A 17,969-nucleotide genomic window follows, 5' to 3' on the forward strand; every position below is an offset into this window, starting at 1 on the left:
CAAGAAACGTCTGTCATTTTCTCTGAAACTGTGCAAGTGTTTTGTCAAGCATAAATGGATTTCAGTGGGGTTCTTGAATACATATTTTATAACTAAGTCTGTGGGAGAAGTTTTTTTGAAAGTAGGTCATCATAACTACTTTTAGGACTGTGAATTAAGGTTACAATTAATGCCTTTAAAGGTCCATTCTTACTGTCTTCTCAAATTAATTGTATGTTACTTCTTGTTATTTGGCATAGTGTTAAGAAATGGAGGCTCAAAATACACTCAACAAAGTACTTATTTATTTTGGTCTGTAGTTTTGTTGGGGTATTCAGGTAGGAACAGTTGTTTGAGTTTTTGCAGGTAAAGATGTATGTATGATGTGTAGTTGTGGTGCTTGGCTGTGGACTTGATGATCTTGAAGGTCTTTGTTAACCTAAATGATTCTATGGTTTTATAAACAGTCTTAATTGCCTAGAAAAATGCTGACTTGGTAACTCTGCTGACCAAGCCCATGAAGGGTACTTCATGAGAGTAAAATAATAGTTCAAGGAGTTGAAAAGGTTAACTTCAATAACATTGGCACATGACAAGAGAGAAGCATAGCTTCATCAAGAGAAGTGTAGCCATCAGGTTGAGGGAGGTGATTCTCCCACTCTACACTATTCTTGTGAGTCCCCACATGGAGCACTGTGCCCAGTTCTGGAGCCTCTATTATAAGAAAGATCTGGATGTGCTGGAATGCATCCAGAGAAGGGCCACAAGGATGATCAGAGGGCTGGAGCTGCTCTGCTATGGAGAGAGACTGAGAGAGTTGGGGTTGTTCAGTCTGGAGAGGAGAAGGCTCTGAGGAGACCTTGTGGCCTTCCAGTATCTGAAGGGGGCTACAAGAAAGCTGGGGAGGGACTTTTTAGGGTGTCAGGGAGTGATAGGACTGGGGGGAATGGAGCAAAACTATAACTGGGTAAATTCAGATTGGATGTCAGGAAGAAGCTGTTCACTATGAGGGTGGTGAGACACTGGAACAGGTTGCCCAGGGAGGTGATGAAAGCCTCATCCCTAGAGGTTTTTAAGGCCAGGCTGGATGTGGCTCTGGGCAACCTGATGTAGTGTGAGGTGTCCCTGCTATGGCAGAGGGGTTGGAACTGGATGATCCTTGAGGTCCCTTCCAACCCTGACAATTCTTTGATTCTGTGACTTTCTGTGCTGATGTCACTGCTAATGAGGCTCAAGGGTGACCTCATTGCTGTCTACAACTACCTGAAGGGAGGTTGTAGCCAGGAGGGGGTTGGTCTCTTCTCCCAGGCAACCAGCACCAGAACAAGAAGACACAGTCTCAAGCTGCACCAGGGGAGGTTTAGGCTCAGGGTGAGGAGAAAGTTCTTCACAGAAAGAGTTGTTAGCCGTTGGAGTGTGCTGCCCACGGAGGTGGTGGAGTCACCATCCCTGGAGGTGTTCAAAAGGGGATTGGACATGGCACTTGGTGACATGGTTTAGTAGTCATGAGGTCTTGGGTGACAGGTTGGACTTTGATGATCCTTGAGGTCTTTTCCAACCTTATTGATTCTGTGATTGATTCTGTAATGAAATGGCATAGATCTCCTAGGCATCTCCAGACCACTTAGATTAGCTTTGTCTTCTATGGAGTAAGTATGATGATACTATCACTCAAAGCTTTTTATGTGCCACTAAGAGATAATTCTTAGAGGAGAAGTTATGCTAACTGTGGAGCCATTTGAGATGAGAAAAGTGTAGCACTGATGATTCACAGAAAGCACACAAGCACCCACTGGATCAGGAAGCTGAATCCTCTTGTTGGAAACAAATTACTTTAACCGCTGGCCTACAGCCATGACTCTCTTACCAGTGCTTTCTTTGGCCTATTTGGTCTCCCCTGGTTTGTTTTTTTTTTTTTTTTTTTTTTTTTTTTTAATTAAAAAAAATTCTTTTATTTTTGGTGCCTGCAAAAACTTCAATTTGCAAAATAGTGCACACCAGATATGTGGCACAGTGTGTGCCAAGTACTCTCCAAGAAAGTAGGAAATGTTTCAGTCTTCTCCAGCAGGTGAGAAGCTTTGAACCCACATCATCCCCCATTACAGATGCATCCTTTTGGTTGCAATATGAGAACCAGATTTCAATTTCTCCCTCTCTAGAGATGTAATCAAAGGGAGTGGTGACCAAAAACTACATTTCTTGAGAAAAGTTTGTAAAACTTACTGGATTTGTTCCTGAGGCAGAATGTGCAGGACCTGCATTTTCTGAGTAATGTGCAGAATAGGTCCCTGCCATATCCATGCTGGCAAGAGTCAGTAGCTTCTCATCATGCACAGAACTGCAATTAGAGGGAAAATTAGGACAAAAAAGCTGATTTGGAGGAACTTAGACACCACTGGGGCCATAAGCAGGTTTTTCCAGGTTAACTTCCTTGGAATGAGATGCCAAATTCCTGTGCATTTTAGGCACTCGTATCCAGTTTTAAACATTTTTTATTCACATTTGACTTTTGCAGTCAGTATGGAGAAGTGAGACAAGCAGGAGGGAAGCTAAGAGATGAATAGAAAAGTTACCCAAGGCCAGCCGAAGTCAATGGAGAGCCAGCATATAAGCCTAAAACTTATGAAGTCTTTAGTCCTTTCTTTAGCAGCACAGCAAAAAAGAATGTGTGACATTTTTCTGCCCTTCTGGGCCCACATTGTGCTTTTTAACTATGCTATTGGACAACTCTAGGTTACTTTTGTTCTCTTTTTTCTTTTTTTTTTTCAACTTGATTAAGTAAAACACATTCTTACATTTAGCAATTACCAAAAGTCTTGGCAATGGATAGTGAGGGTTTTGAAGACATTGCAAGTGCTTCTAAATTCAGTGAAAATCTAGTTTCAGAAGTGCACTGCTGAACTGTGTGGTTTTGCTAAAATTTCAGTAATTTACAAGTGAAGAATTCCTTCAAGATATTTCTTAAATATCAGTAAAGTTTTTGTTATTGCATTTTGATCCCTGTCTGAGCAAAGTGATTTTCTCTAATACTGTTTGGCACGTTCTTATGCTTGCAAGTCCAAGTGTGGATGACATTGAATTTTTCTTTTTTGCTGTCTTGTTCTTTTCACTGCCATATGAAATGGTAAACTATGTTGGCTCTCTTAACGTGAATTAAAACTCTTCTCCAAAAGTTACATTCAGATTTCATCCACTTTTGTAACTGCAGTACTCTGATATTTCAGTTTTGCCATCATCTAGGTAGAATTTGGTGCCAGCAAAAAATTATTTTTAGCTGTCTGTGAAATCATATTGAGACTTAATTGAAAATAGTCACAGTAATGAGTACTCTTCTTGTGACTATTTGCCTCAGTAAGACCTGTCAAGAACAAATTCGTGCTGTGAAGGAAAAATTACTTCCCTGTGATTAACGAAATTAATTATTAGTTACCAACATTACTGAATTTTTAATCAGGTGAATATCTTAAGTTTTGTGTGAAAATGTGAAATTAATGCAATATTTCATGTGAAACCTGCAGTACTAAGACAGTGCAGTCTTTAATATGAGCGGAAAGATGGTAACACCTTACAAAATCAAACTGATTTGTATAGAAACTCTCTATAGCAGATGCTCTAAAACCTGTAAATTACATGTTCTAGCAAGGCAATATCCTGAAGAGCACTGTTCACCAGGCTGTTTCAATAGCTACCCAGTGGCTGAAGACCATTCTGCCAGAGGAGTCAGCTTTAAAAGCACCACTCCTCAACTAGCACACAAGCCAAGAGATTCCTCATATTCCATTAATGTACTGAGAGAAGCCAGGTGCCAGCAACAGGTACCCATCAGAGGTCAGGTTGGGTAGAAAGGAAGAGATCAGTCAGTTCAGCAGCCCCCTTACAGAGAGGTCTGTAAGTGCTCAGTGCACAGTAGAAGTCATTAACTTGCATGCCTTTTGCCCTTCCGTTTAGGCAAGTGCTTTCATGCAGCGTGTTGGCAGATTACAGGAATTGTTGAACAGAACCCCACTGGGAAAAGGATTCTTTGCAATTTTGAAATTAATTTTCTCAGATGGTCTAAGCTGGATCTTGGCTTTTGCCACCATGCTTGTCTTCTCTCAGTGGGGAGACGAATCTAAACACATGCCAGTTTTGTCTGTGCTGCATATTCTCAGCTTTCCTGGATTGAGAAACAAACTTTCTGTCGTTCGATTTTTACCTTGGTACCATCCTATATTCATCTGGCATTTGAAGAACACAGTATATATGGAAAGGATTCCAAAGGTCTTCTTCTGGGGAGACCTCTAAAGCTCTCAGTCTTATGATCACTTAAGGTTACATCTGCACAGAGAAATAGAAACCACCAGGGTCTGTCTCTGGTTCTGACAACAACAACTGGCTCAGTAGCAGATGCTAGCCTCAAAAATGTACAGATCCAGGCTGAGGGGGTCAGTGTCTGCAGCTGCTAGCAGTGTGTTGAGAAGATTTTCATCAAAGATGAATCACAGCCTGGAAGCAAAAATGATTGGTGGGGATGAAAAACAGCAGGAGGCAGCGAGGCAGACTTCAATGTGAGAGTTAAGAGGTGAGGGAAGTGGAGTATGGAGAAATTCAACAATTATATCAGGGAAAGAAGCAGAAGTAGGCACACACAGGAGAGGACTAAGTGACAGCATGGGTCTGGCACAAGTTAGAAGGTGGGAATCAGGAAAAAGGGAATTAGAGGAAGAACAGAAGCTGACAAGGAATATAGCAAGAGAGAAAAGCTTTTCTGAAGGAGAACTTTGTAGGACTACTTGCAGTGACTAGAACAATCCTCCTGAGAAGGCAAAATACATAAAAAATACTCAGAGTTCCTCATGACTATACATCTTTTATGAGTAAATTCCTTTGCTTCTTTACAAAACAGAGTCTTGCACAGGTGTAAATCAGGTAAATGTTCCCTCTTTTACAATTTCAGGCCCTCAGGCTTGGGTTACACAGTTCTTCACATGGGCTATGTGAACAGAGTGTTTCCTCCCCATGAAAGAAGAGAAGGGAAATGATGAGAGTTTATTATGAGACAAGAAAAGGATTGTTCTTTCTCTCACTCACTTTGTTTACATATACAGCACTGCACTACACTACATGGAAATAAGTCTTTAGATTATTACAATTCAACAACAAAGGAGGTAAGATGAGCATTTGGAAAAGAAATTTTGTGAGGGATACAGTTCAGTGATGTAGAAATGAACTTAACATATCAGGGAGGGGACAGCTCAGTGGAAATAAGTTTCATTAGAAAATTAGCCTTGTGCATGTTTGTTGTATAAAGCATACCTAATGCCTACAATGATTCTGCCTAGCCTGCAGCACTGGTATGTTGTTGGCTCCCTGACTGATAGAAATATGGTTTTGTGTACACTGGGTGCTCTTCCCACTTCCTGAATGTCTGTTCAGTCTTCATTGGTATCACTTGATAGGCATTAACAGTATGCCAGTAGACTTCTTTCTCATCCATTTGCCCACCCTATTTTATCTTATAATACAAATAAATTCAATATTTTAGTTTTGTTCCAGCCATTGACAACTCATGCTTTGTTACCTTTCTGAACAGTATTTTCTTTTAGTTAATCTGGTCATAATAACTGCTCAAAATGAACAAGTTATGTGGCATGTAACTGCATGTTATGATTCAAATAATTCAGGGAACAACCACTGTGTTTGCTTGTATTTGTGAAAGCAGACAATGCTGTATTTACTCAGAAAGGGTGGCTGGGAATGCTGTGGCATCCCGTTGGTGTCTGCTGACCAGTGGTGTCCCCCAGGGATCAACATCTTTATTGATGACTTGGATGAGGGAATCCAGTCTACCATTAGTAAATTGGAGGCTGACACCAAGCTGGAGGGGAGAGTCAATCTGCTGAGAGGGGGAAGACACTTCAGAGGGAGCTGGGTCAGTGGGCTGAGGCCAGCAGGATGAGGTTTAACAAGGCCAAAGGCAGGGTCCTACGCTTTGGCCACAATGACCCCATGCAGGGCTACAGACTGGGGGTGAGTGGCTGGAGAGCAGCCTGGCAGAGAGGGACCTGGCAGTGCTGGGTGACAGCAGCTGGACAGGAGCCAGCTGTGTGCCCAGGGGGCACAGAAGGCCAATGGCATCCTGGCCTGGATCAGGAATAGTGTGGCCAGCAGGAGCAGGGATGGAATTCTGCCCTGTACTGGGCACTGGGGAGGTCTCCCCTCGAGCACTGTGTGCAGTTCTGGGCACCCACTGCAGGAAGGATCTTGATGTGCTGGAGCAGGTCCAGAGGAGAGCAACCAGACTGGGGAATGGGCTGGAGGGAAAGGCTGATGAGGAGAGGCTGAGGGAGCTGGGGGTGTTCAGCCTGGAACGGAGGAGACTCAGGGGGGACCTTATTACACTCTGCAACTACCTGAAGGGAAGTTGTAGCAAGGTGGGGGTCAGGCTCTGCTCCCAGGCAACTTGTGACACGAGCAGCAGGCATGGCCTGAAGCTGTGCCAGGGGAGCATTAGGTTGGATGTTAGGAAGCACTTCCTCAGGGAAAGGGAATTAGACACTGGACTGGACTGCCCAGGGAGGTGGTGGAAGTGTTTCAGGAAAGATTGGATGTGGCACTTAGTGCCATGTTCTGGTCAGTGTGGTGGTGTTAGGCCATAGGCTGGGCTTGATGATCTCAGAGCAATTCTGTGATTCCGTGTGAAAAGCGACAACTTGCAGGAGTAGAATGACAATCTAGATGTACTGCTGGAAAGCTATACTGAGAAAGAAACAGCCATAAGCAAAACGAGGCCATTTCCCAGTCCAAGGGTTTATGCCAGTGCATGCCATGTGTTGCTTTCAAACCGTTTCCTATACAATAACAGAACTGTTAGCATAGCAGGATAACTACAGCACTACTGTTTGTTCTGAGAATAGATGGCCAGTACAGACAGACCTTTGAGAACCATAAAAGGAACAGGAATGTGACTTCATTCCACTCTCCAATTCACCATCTAGAGGTTCTGTGCACGTACTTTATCTTCTGATTTTGCAGCAGTATTGAATACAATGTTGAATAATGAATGTGTTGTGTGGAGAGTATCTGCTGAAAGCATCTCAGTCATGAGGAGGAACAGCCATGTCCCTTGCTGTTGAACTGTAAAGCTCTGTTAGCAGTAGGTAACCTCAGTTACCATTTACATCTTTCCTGTTTGATAGATGAGGTACAGCTGATGCTCACTAGCAGACAAGATACAAACGGAAGAGGCAGTTCTTGAGGTAGCCATGACACAGAATGCATAAACCTTTATAAAGTATAGAGAAAAATGGGAAACATTTTAAGACTTCTTAACTAGGAAAGCCTTTGAAGACATGTAAAACTTTGTGGCAGGAGTAAGGAAAGTTCTAGTGGCTAAATTGTCAGCAAACAAATAATGAGGTCCATCAGAACAAGCCAGCAAACAGGCCAGAGGTATATGTGTTTAACTCTCAGAAAATGTTACTTGTCTTCAAAGACTTTCTTAGTTAGGAAGTCTAAAAATGCTTCCCAATTCCTCTCTGTACTTTCATTTTGTCATGTGGCAGTAAAATGGTCCAGGTTTATCATTTTCTGTCAGTTGTGCATGAGCTAGAAAAGGGATTTATCTGATACACTTTGGTCCTGCTGGAGGCAACACAAAACAAGCACAGAACCTGAACCAAAATTTGTATACTGAAAGAGGCATAGGTCCCTCATCTCAAGCACCCAGAGTTCCTTACTGCTTCCTCATACCATGGTCCTAACACAGACTGGAAATATTTTCATTACTCTTCACAGCTTAGAAGTGATCAAAATGTAAGGAAGTTTGTTTCTCATTATGTCATCTCAAATTGAAAGTGTGGTTTAATGTTTTCCTGCCTGTTTTGACTCCACAATCAAACTCATCTGGGTTGTTTTGTTTATTTGTTTGGGTTTTTTGTTTTATTTACCCAAATATGAAGTTACAATTATTAGGAAATAATATAACAAAGAAACATATAATTTTTCAGTTGTGTGCCTCTCAGATGGCCCCACAGCCTCAGAAAGCACAGAGAGCTAGAGCAAGTAGGAAGAGGTACAAGAAGGGTGATGAAAAATATGGAATAGGACATTTCAGTTCAGAAGAAAATGTGACTAAAGGACACTGGCACAGGTTGCCCAGGGAGGTGGTGAAGGCCCCATCCTTGGAGGTTTTTAAGGTCAGGCTGGATGTGGCTGTGAGCAACCTGATCTAGTGTGAGGTGTCCCTGCCCATGGCAGGGGGGTTGGAACTGGATGATTCCTGAGGTCCCTTCCAACTCCAACAATTCTGTGATTCTATGACTTGTCACAGTTGTGTTTACAGAACAATTTTTCCTCTTTTTTTTTCATGCACACAGCACTGAAGTTATCTATATATTATATGACCCTATACATAAAGATATTCCCCAAATTAAACACCAAAGACATTAAGATTATTAACCGTGATGGGTCTGGAGGAGAGTAGCATATAGAGAAAATAAGAAGTTTATTAACTAAACTATATTAAAACATTAACTAAAAGCCCAAGAGTTGGCTGTCTTTGAAGCATTACATAATACACAGATGTAAAAAAAAAAAAAAAATTAAATGTATACAAATAACTCATTTGCATTAGCGGGTTGCTTCTATTCTAATTGAATTTTGCAGAGCTCTGTAAATAAGAATGCCAGTGCAGAATCCTGATGAAAGTCTGACATTTGTTAAATCCACAAAAGATTATTTTAGAAAGTAACAATAGCCAGTATTCATACGGGGGGGGGGGGGGAGCAGAGGAAGAAAAAGGAGGAATTTTAATTAACAAAATGTGTTTTATTTTGTTTCTGAAACAAAGCGGGAGAGGAGGGGAAGCAGAAACTAGCAAAGAATTATTGGCTTGACTTTCATGGTTCTGAGAACCCAGAATTTCTGACAGATCTCTCCAAAAGAAGCAGGAGGAGAGTTTCTCAGCCTCTCTGTGAAACAGCTTATGTACTATTCAGCTTAAATTTAGAGAGAAGGATGGAACAATCATAGATTTTTAATGAAATCTTGGTTATATTGATTATTTGGGGGTTATTTTTAACATACCATTCCCATATAAGAATATTTCAAATTAAACACTGTATATCTGTGAGATATAGCAAACAGGTGGGCTGTCATCTTGGTTGCTTTTTTCAGTCTGTCATCAACTCCTACACTTTCTGCAGTATAAAAGCATTGAAATATGATATAGACACAACTGTGCATGAATACACACCAAAAGAAAGGGCATTTTTTATAATATGAATATAAATGTACATGTGCATATGGACAGACACACAAATGTGTGCCACAAAGGAGCAATCACAGCATAGCCAGGCATCTTCATCTGCTCTGGGAGGTGGGAGGCAACCTGCCTGACTGATCTACCCTGTAAATTGGCCACAGGCTTCTGGGTGGGTGAGTGAGAAGTGGTTCATAGAATGACTGAATGGGCTATGAGGATGATGAAGGGACAGGAACATCTGTCTGATGAGGAAAGGCTGAGAGACCTGGGGCTGTTGAGTCTGGAAAAGACAAGACTGAGAGGAGATCTTATTAAATAGCTGAAGGGTGGGCATCAAGAAGAAGGTACTAGTCTCTTTTTGGTGGTGTCCTGTAATAGAACAAGGGGTACTGGATACAAAATAGAACACAGGAAGTTCCATGTAAACACAACGAAAAACTTCTTTACTGTAAGGGTGATGGCTACCCAGAGAGGTTGTGGAGTCTCCTTCTCTAGAGACTTTCAAGGCCTGCCTGGATGTGTTTCTGTGTGACCTGCCCTAGTGATCCTGCTTTGGCAAGGAGGTTGGACTGGATGATCTTCAGAGGTCCCTATGATTCTAAGATCTAGTCCAACCCCTGCTGCTAGAGGGTTTCCCTAGATCAGATTGCGCAGGAACACATCCAGATGGGTTTGAAAGTCTCTAGAGAAGGAGACTTTACAACCTCTCTGGGCAACCTGTTCCAATGCTCTGTCACCCTCAAAGCAAAGAAGTTTCTCCTTAAGTTCAAGTGAAACTTCCAGTTTCCTAGTTGTACCACTCTGCTGAGTTCAGAACTTGATGTGCCTGTGCTATATTGGTCCACAAAGGTTTGAGAACCTCTTTTACACAGCTGTCACCAGCAGTGTTGGTCATGCATGGGACCAAATGTATATCAGCACAGTTGGTCTGTTATCAATATTAGCTAGTACTGTAGTACTGGTAGTACCAACAGCAATCATAGTGATTGCACACTAGTCCATGGAATTTTACTCCTCTCTGTTATTCTGAGTTCCTAAACATGAAATTCTCAAAAGAGATCCAGTGAGGCCTGACATGTAATCCTATGTGAGTGAAAAGTTTCTGAGTCCCAGCTTCCCCATACCAACTACAACTTCACATAAGGCGTTTTGAGTTCCGTTTGAACTCATTAATATAGTGATAATGTGAAACAGCTAACTTCTTTTGTGAGTTATTTGTAGCATAGTGATTCTGAAGCCAAAGAAGTTGTTAAGCAAGCTAACTTCATATTTGGTACCTGCAATCAAATTCCTTCCTGGCAGTTTTAAATCTCTAGTGGTGTGTCTGAGAGAAATAGGTTTCTGCTGTATTACAGCATTAAGACATGCAGGGATGTTCTCTGGCACTGAGTCCAGCTGGCAGTTACACAAATCCCTAACTGTGACACTCTTCTACCCTACAAAACAACCTTCAGGAAGTGATTTTGGCCCATTTTAACTCTTGGATCAGAACTTTATTTGATGTGTTCTAGAATTTCAAGCTGATACTGTGCTGGAGAGTCTTCTAAAACTGTAGCAGGGAGTTTAGAGCTGACCATTAAAATTAAGGTGTTTCATTAGTTCTTTAAACGTGAGCTCCTTGTAAAATCCTCATTAAGATTTAAAGTGTACACACCACATCTATTTGCACCCATAATAAGTGAAATTCATGCCCTCATTAAAATGGTGTGGCTTCCACTGACATTCTGGAACTTTCAGACAGTCAGAGATACCTACAAAGTATCACTAACCATAAGGATGTAAGTGGAAGCTACACTGGCTGAGAAGTGGAGCTGGTTACCTATGGGCTACACAGTTTGCAAGGGCATGAATTACAAAACAGAAGTGGTGAGTCTCTGCAGGGCTTTGCATAGCAGAAGAAGCCTCAGAAAACCACTGTGTGGTTGTTCTGCCTGAAAATAATGCACAAGACTGGCATATGATAATGCATAAGACTGGCATATGATAATGCACAAGGCTGTGGCATATGGTGTTTCCAATTAAAAAAATGTCTGGGATCTCCTGAAAAACAGACAACCTAAATGGCACGGACCTTTACAAAATCATCCCTGCTTAATACACATTAACCCTCTGTAGGTTATTTCAAAATTACTTTACAGGCTCGAATGACAAATGTCTGCTCAATGCTGACATTTGGATTCACCAAAGCTTTCAGCTCTTGATGCTAATGGAATGATCTGACACAGCAAACATATCAAACCAGGCCTGCATTGGAGTGGTGATGTCCTCAGCAGACTATTGTACTCACTGGACACTGTAGTGCTTGAGTGCAGAGAACAGTGTGTGACAGGTACATACCTTGCTTTCCACCCTGTTGCCTTCATTTGTTATTTTCACATTTCCTCTCAGAAGGTTTTTTTTGTACTTGTTTTGTGGGTTTTTTTGGGGGGGTCGGTGTTTGGGTTGGTTTGTTGTTGTTTGGTTTTTTGTGGCTTGGTTTTTTTTCTGGAAAAATACTAGCATAAAGATCACAGGCTGCTTTTCCACAGTATGTCTTCCTAAGTCACATCAGCAGAGTGCTGCATCAACCCAGGTGCCTTCCCTGGGTGCATTCATTGTGCAATACAGTGAGTTCCAGAGGCTGCTCGAGTGCCAATAGTTCTGTACTGGTTTTGTCCCTTCTGTAGTGAAGACTGAATTACAAGGGGAAGCAAATTGTGTTTCATGAAATTAGACTTTGAGAAGCTAATTGCATTGTCCTCATCTAGGGCTGTCTGAACCCCTCAGTGGAGTACACAGGCAGCTGAAATAAGATTTGACAATATACGTGAATAATTGCAGCTCGTTTCTAAGCTGATGGGTGTGATGAATGATAAAGAAGGCTACTCTCAGAGACAAAAAGGTGACCAAAAGGTGGATTAAGAGCTAGAAAAAGAACGCAGATAGCCTCCACGTATGATTTAAATAATGTAAAAAAACCAACAACAAACCACAACCAATAAAACAAAACAACAACAACCAAAAAAGACCAGACCAAACCCCAAAACAAAACAAAACTACCCCAAACCAAACTCTTAGGTTTGGTTCTATTACAGCTTCATATTGTTTCCTGTGAGTTTCTTTCTCAATACTTTTGCCTTAGAAGAGCATGTACATTTTTATTTCTGTGCTCGCTCTTTCTCACTCTGATGAAGCATTAAGAAGAAATATATTTTGCTGAGCTCTAAGACACCTTGTGGTTTGCAGATTGCCTCGTGGTCATGAAGGTGTGAAATTATTTTAACCAAAATAGAAATATTCACCTGTGTAAAGGTTTGCTGCTTTAATTCTGACCTCTTAGTTACTTGTGAGCTAGCTACACTACATTGCTGCATGCTAGCCCATTAACAACTCCCTTTGTGTTTTAGCAACATTATTACTTTCTTTTGGTTTTGTGGTTCTATCATAAACATAGGAGGGGAAAGTTAGATATATTTTATTTAAATTGCCCCTCAGTTCAAGAAGGACAGGGAACTGCTTGAAAGAATCCAGCACAAAGCCACAAAAATGATGAAGACAGTGGAACATCTTCCTTATGAGGAGAGACTGAGGGAGCTGAGGGCTCTGTAGCTTGGAGAAGAGAAACCTGAGGGTGACCTCATTCACGTTGCTAAAGGGTGAGTGCCAAGAGGCTGGAGCCAGGCTCTGCTGGGTGATTCCCAATGACAGCACAAGGGGCAATGGTGGAAGCTGAGGCATAGGAAGTTCCATGTGAACATGAGAAAGAATTTTTTTCACTGTAAGAGTGATGGAACACTGGAACAGGCTGCCCAGTGGGGTTGTGGAGTCTCCCTCTCTGGAGATATTAAAAAACCTCCTGGATGCATTCCTGTGTGATCTGCTCTAGGTGATTCTGCTTTGGCAGAGGGGTTGGAACAGACAGCTTTCACATGTTATAAATATTAGCATTAAAGAAAAAAAAAAGACTTTATTTTACAGATTTCCTTCACGTTCATTAAAGAGACACAACAGAGGAAAGAGTGTCAGCTGCAGGATAGACATCCTACTGTCCTGTTTAAGAAACCAAAACTGGTATCTTCAGGTATCTGAAAACATCCTGTGTTTCCAGGAAAAAAAATCCATTTCTACCTTTTGTAACATTATTGATGTTAAAACTTCCCAATTTAATTTTCAGAGATTGAAATCTGTAGTTTTGAAAGAGACATAATGGAAGCAATTGGTTAGCTCTTCTAATCTGCATCCTCTGCAAATGTGCAAGACTTTGAAATGATCCCTACAAGGGTTAAGTTATTTACAGGTAGAGCTCCACTGGCAATGGGAATGGTGGGAGCACTTCTCCAGTGTAGCAATGCTGGAGTCAAGTACCAGCATGAGTGGGCATGCAAAAGAAGAAGTTCTAGGGAATCTAGGGAATTCTCCCAGAACAGTTGTGCTAGTCAGCAAAGCTATTTTGGTAGAAATCTGTACTGTGTACCTAGCTTGATATTTGGGGAGGAGTTGACTGTAGAGTGGAATTGGGAAATGGAAACATTTTCCCTTTTCTGTCTTCCTAGAATTAGATAAATGCTGGGGTTTCAAATTGGTTTTGGTTTGGTTTGGTTTGGTTTGGTTTTTTGGAGGGGTGTTAAATTCAGATAATGCTTTTTCTGAGAGCCCTGATGTTTATGAAGTGTTTCTTCTTCTGACACATGTTGGCTCACTCTGCTTAGTGAAGGCTGATGGCATGAGAGGAAGCCAAAACTCAGTTACATAGAACACAACTGGGATTGCACCTCAGTGGGAAGTGGGAGGAACTGCCCCTAACGTTGTAAGAAGCTTATTTGCCCTTCTTGTAGTGACACATCGCACAAACAATTCTGCTAAGTGGAAAGTCTCCATTAAAAAGTTTGAATTACACTTGTAACATGTTATGTTTAATAGTTGATAGATGCAGTGCAAGTTAAAGATTATTAACCTGTACAGAAAGCTAGACAGCTGAATTGTCTTTTCTGAAGACCACCTTGATCAAAATAAATTCCCTGTGTAGCAAACAAAAGAAGTTGGTAGACAATGATTGCCAAAAAAATGGGTAAGAAAAGGGTAAAAACTCCTTTTGACTCCCATTCTCAAAATACCTTCCTTAATCACAAATTTAAAAGTGGATGCTCAGAAACTTTAGATCATGTTTCCCTAGTGTCTGCAGAGGAGAATCCTCTCCAAATTGTGCAGAAGGCATTAAGAACATTTTTATGGCAATGTGTGCTTTTGTCTTGAGTCCAGGAGCTGGAGGACATTCAGAAATTAATTCAGGAATTAATCCATTTTATAGGCAGTAATAATAATAATAATTAATAATAATTAATAATAATAATAATCTTGTAGTCTTCAAGTCCAGGAAATTATGACCTCCAGGTTCAGTATGCAGAAGTAGTAAAAGGAAGTAAAGAAACTTCTTATTATCTTTTTCCCTGTGAGGAAAATAAATAAATAAATAAATAAATAAATAAATAAATAAATAAATAAATGAATGAATGAATGAATGTTTTCATGAAGGAATAATCAGACCATCACTTTTCTGAAGCATTCCTGTCTAATAATTTGTATTTATTTGGAGCATGCTTGCTGAAGGACACCCAGTTACATACTAAATATGGAAAAAGATGGAGAATACAGTAAGATGTGTTTGAATTGAATTCAGAATCCAAATACTGGCTGACCGTCTCTAGAGGAAGTTTGCACTGAAGATCCAGTGCCACAAATTCACATTACATGATATTTTTTAGTAGTTTTCAGGGAACACAACCAGTGAGCAATTGCTTTCCTAGTTCAGAGGCACCAAAATATTTTAACAGTATATCCAAGTCTACAAATAGAATTTCCTCAGGACAGTACATGCATTTATAGCAGATGTTGACCTTGTTCTGTTTGACACGGATTCTTACAGCAAATCACCAGAAAAGTGTTAAAGAACTAGGATACCTGGGAGTTGTATGCTTCATCTTGGTACTTAGCATTGTGATGGGAGTTTGGATGCAGAACCTTTAACAGGAATTTGATTCACTGACAGAAATCAATGAGCAGCAGGTAAAAAAAATTAGCAAAATGGAGGGGGGGATGTTGTCAATGCCAGGGCAGTAATCTTGTTTCCTTCAGTCAAGGCATGTGTCTGGATTGCCATCAATTGTATTATCTGTACAATGCAATCATTAGTAGCTGTGCAAGGAGACCCTTCCCAAATCCCAGAATCCGGACAATTTGTGGCTTTCTTTTCTCAATCTTTGTCTTTGTTTTTATTCTTCTATTTAAACCTTTGTTTTAAAGAAATAAAATCAGGAGAGAGAGAAGTGTATTGAGGAAGCTAGCATGGGATTGTGATCTGGTGCTTTGTCACAGATTTACTGAGTAGGTGCCATGCGTTGCAACCTCTGCTTGGGGTAATTTGGAATTGACTACAGATTGTGGAATAGTTAAAGTGATTTTCTTGGTGTAGACTGATTTTATTAATGGAAGTAACAAGTCTTTTTAATTACTGTGCAATATTCACAAAACCCATCAACTTCTTAAAATCGCTGTGGCTGCCAAGTCTCTTTCAGTGCTTGAGATGGATGGGCCTGGCATTGTGGCACAGCCTCACAGCCTTGCTTGCTCCTGGGCGGTGTTGTTTCTTCTAGGAAGGATACTTCTTAAGGGATTTCTTACAAAGGGATTGTTTATAAATGGGAGTGAAAGTAGATTAATGCAGATGTTAGAAATCAGTTGCTCTTTGAATAGGCATTCTACAGTTCCCTGTGTTTTTGTAAATATCTCCGAGTCATCCAACTGTTGTTTTGCCTTTCGCTGTATCCTCAGCATCCTTTTTAGTTTTATTCAGCTGGCTTTCACGAAAGCCATTGGTAGTTCAGCTGGGGAGGGACTGCTTAGATGAGCTTGTAGAGACAGGATGAGGGGCAATGGTTTTAATCTGGAGCAGGGTAGCTTTAGATTGGACATAGAACCATGGAATCAACAAGGTTGGAAAAGAACTCAGAGTCATCAAGTCCAACCTATAACATCAGGAGGAAGCTCTTTACAATGAGAGTGGTGAAATAATGGAACAGGTTGTCCAGGGATGTGGTTGAGGCCCCATCCCTGGAGACATTCAAGATCAGACTGGATGTGGCTCTGGGCATCCTGATCTAGTTGGAATTGTCCCTGCTGACTGCAGGGGGGTTGGACAAGATGAGCTTTGAGGGTCCCTTCCAACCCAATGCCATCTGTGAAGCTGTGAATTTTTAGCAATTGTTTTAATGCATTTATTGGGTTCTGCAAATTACATAATAATGGTGTATTAGAGACTTAGTAGTAGTAGCACTATCATTGTAAGTTATTTTAGAGCTTTTTCTGCTTTATAGTCTTTTAGCAAAGTCTTTTTAGAGTAAACTGTAAACAGAAAGAGTTCACTCTGCAGCTTGAATATACTGTGATGTGATGTAGCGCTGGTACAAATGCAGAGGGTGATTTTAGAGGAAGCCCAAGAGGTGATGCAGGCTAACTGGGTGTTTACCTCAAACCAGAGTGGCTCAGCAGGTCACTGTGATCATGACCTGCCCACAGGCCTGTCTGTAGCATAGAAGGCTGTCTCAGCAGCCCACCTTCTTGATAACTAGCAGAGTCACAGATATGTTGGAAGAAATGTGAGGCCAGAAAATGAGCTTATGTGGAATGACCAGCTGAAAAGACATTTTGCAGTATGACCTGAATAAGGTGTCTAAAAGAAGTTAAAACCTAGAAATGCTGCCCTGGACATCAATTATAGCTAGTACAGAGGAAAAGAGGATTTATGTTGTTATAAAATAAGTGCTGATGGTGTCACATGAAAGATGTTTTATTAGGATACTAGATTTCAGTTATCTGGAAACGAAAATATTTTGTATATTATACAAGTAGCTGTCAAAATTCACTGTTTGCCTCTAGACAGAGTGATAATGGGTTCTGTCCCCAAGTGCTGAAGTTCTGATTAGTTTTCATTCCTTAGCAAAGCACAAGAGTAATAGTGTTGGCTGTTTAGAATCCTTCGTTATTTTTTCAGCACAAAGATTCCTTTCCAAATACCAACTCAATGAAACGTGCTCCGTTGGTGTGACTTTATACATGTTGCTCATGAAGAGTTTCACTTAGCTTCATACTGGCACTCTGCAAAGTTTGTTAGATCAAGCCCTAAATATCATTAACCAATATTTACTATCATTACTGTTTAAAGAGCCATCAAGAACACAACAGCCATGTGCAATGTTGGGTACCTTGACAAGTTTCTGGTGCTGCAAAAAGCACTGTTACAGTAGTTGCTGCCTCTCTTTAATGATGCCTGGTGGTTTAGTTTCCTACCATTTTGGGGGGAAAGGTTGTCAGATGCTATACGCTCTATTAATATAACATACTGGGTAAACCAAAATTAAAGCTAATGTTATATAGTCGTAAGAAAAATATGGAAGTAAAATGGGATTTAAAATAATGTTGTAGTTATGAGCAAACCCTCTGAATTCAGAAAAGACAGACCCACATTCACTCAGGAGGCAGGTGTGCTTTAGAGAAAACACCTTGCTTTGAAACAGATGAAAGGTGGAGGGTTTGCCTGGGGCTTCAAGGCTGATTCCCCACCAGATGCTGGATTATTGACAGGAGCAGAAGCAATGAACACACACTGAAACAAGAGGCCCTCTCCAAACATCGGGAAAAATTTTTCACTGTGAGGATGACTGAGCATCGGGCACAGGTTGGGCAGACAGCGTGTGGAGCCTCCATCCATGGA

General features: G+C 41.0%; 1 protein-coding gene across 38 annotated transcripts in view; it reads left to right on the top strand.

Annotated features, from left to right (window-relative positions):
* The window catches only part of RIMS2 (regulating synaptic membrane exocytosis 2), a 387,973-nt gene that overhangs the window by 350,366 nt on the left and 19,638 nt on the right, over window positions 1-17,969 (top strand). The window contains exon 2 of one of the 38 annotated variants that reach the window (XM_054385581.1): window positions 9,565-9,573. The exons of the other annotated variants lie outside the window; for them this stretch is intronic. Within the exon in view, the coding sequence (XP_054241556.1) occupies window positions 9,565-9,573 (9 nt within the window). The remainder of the gene's footprint in view (window positions 1-9,564; window positions 9,574-17,969) is intronic. 38 annotated transcript variants of the gene reach the window in all.

Source organism: Indicator indicator, chromosome 12, assembly GCF_027791375.1.
Source record: "Indicator indicator isolate 239-I01 chromosome 12, UM_Iind_1.1, whole genome shotgun sequence".
NCBI classification, from domain to species: Eukaryota; Metazoa; Chordata; class Aves; order Piciformes; family Indicatoridae; genus Indicator; species Indicator indicator.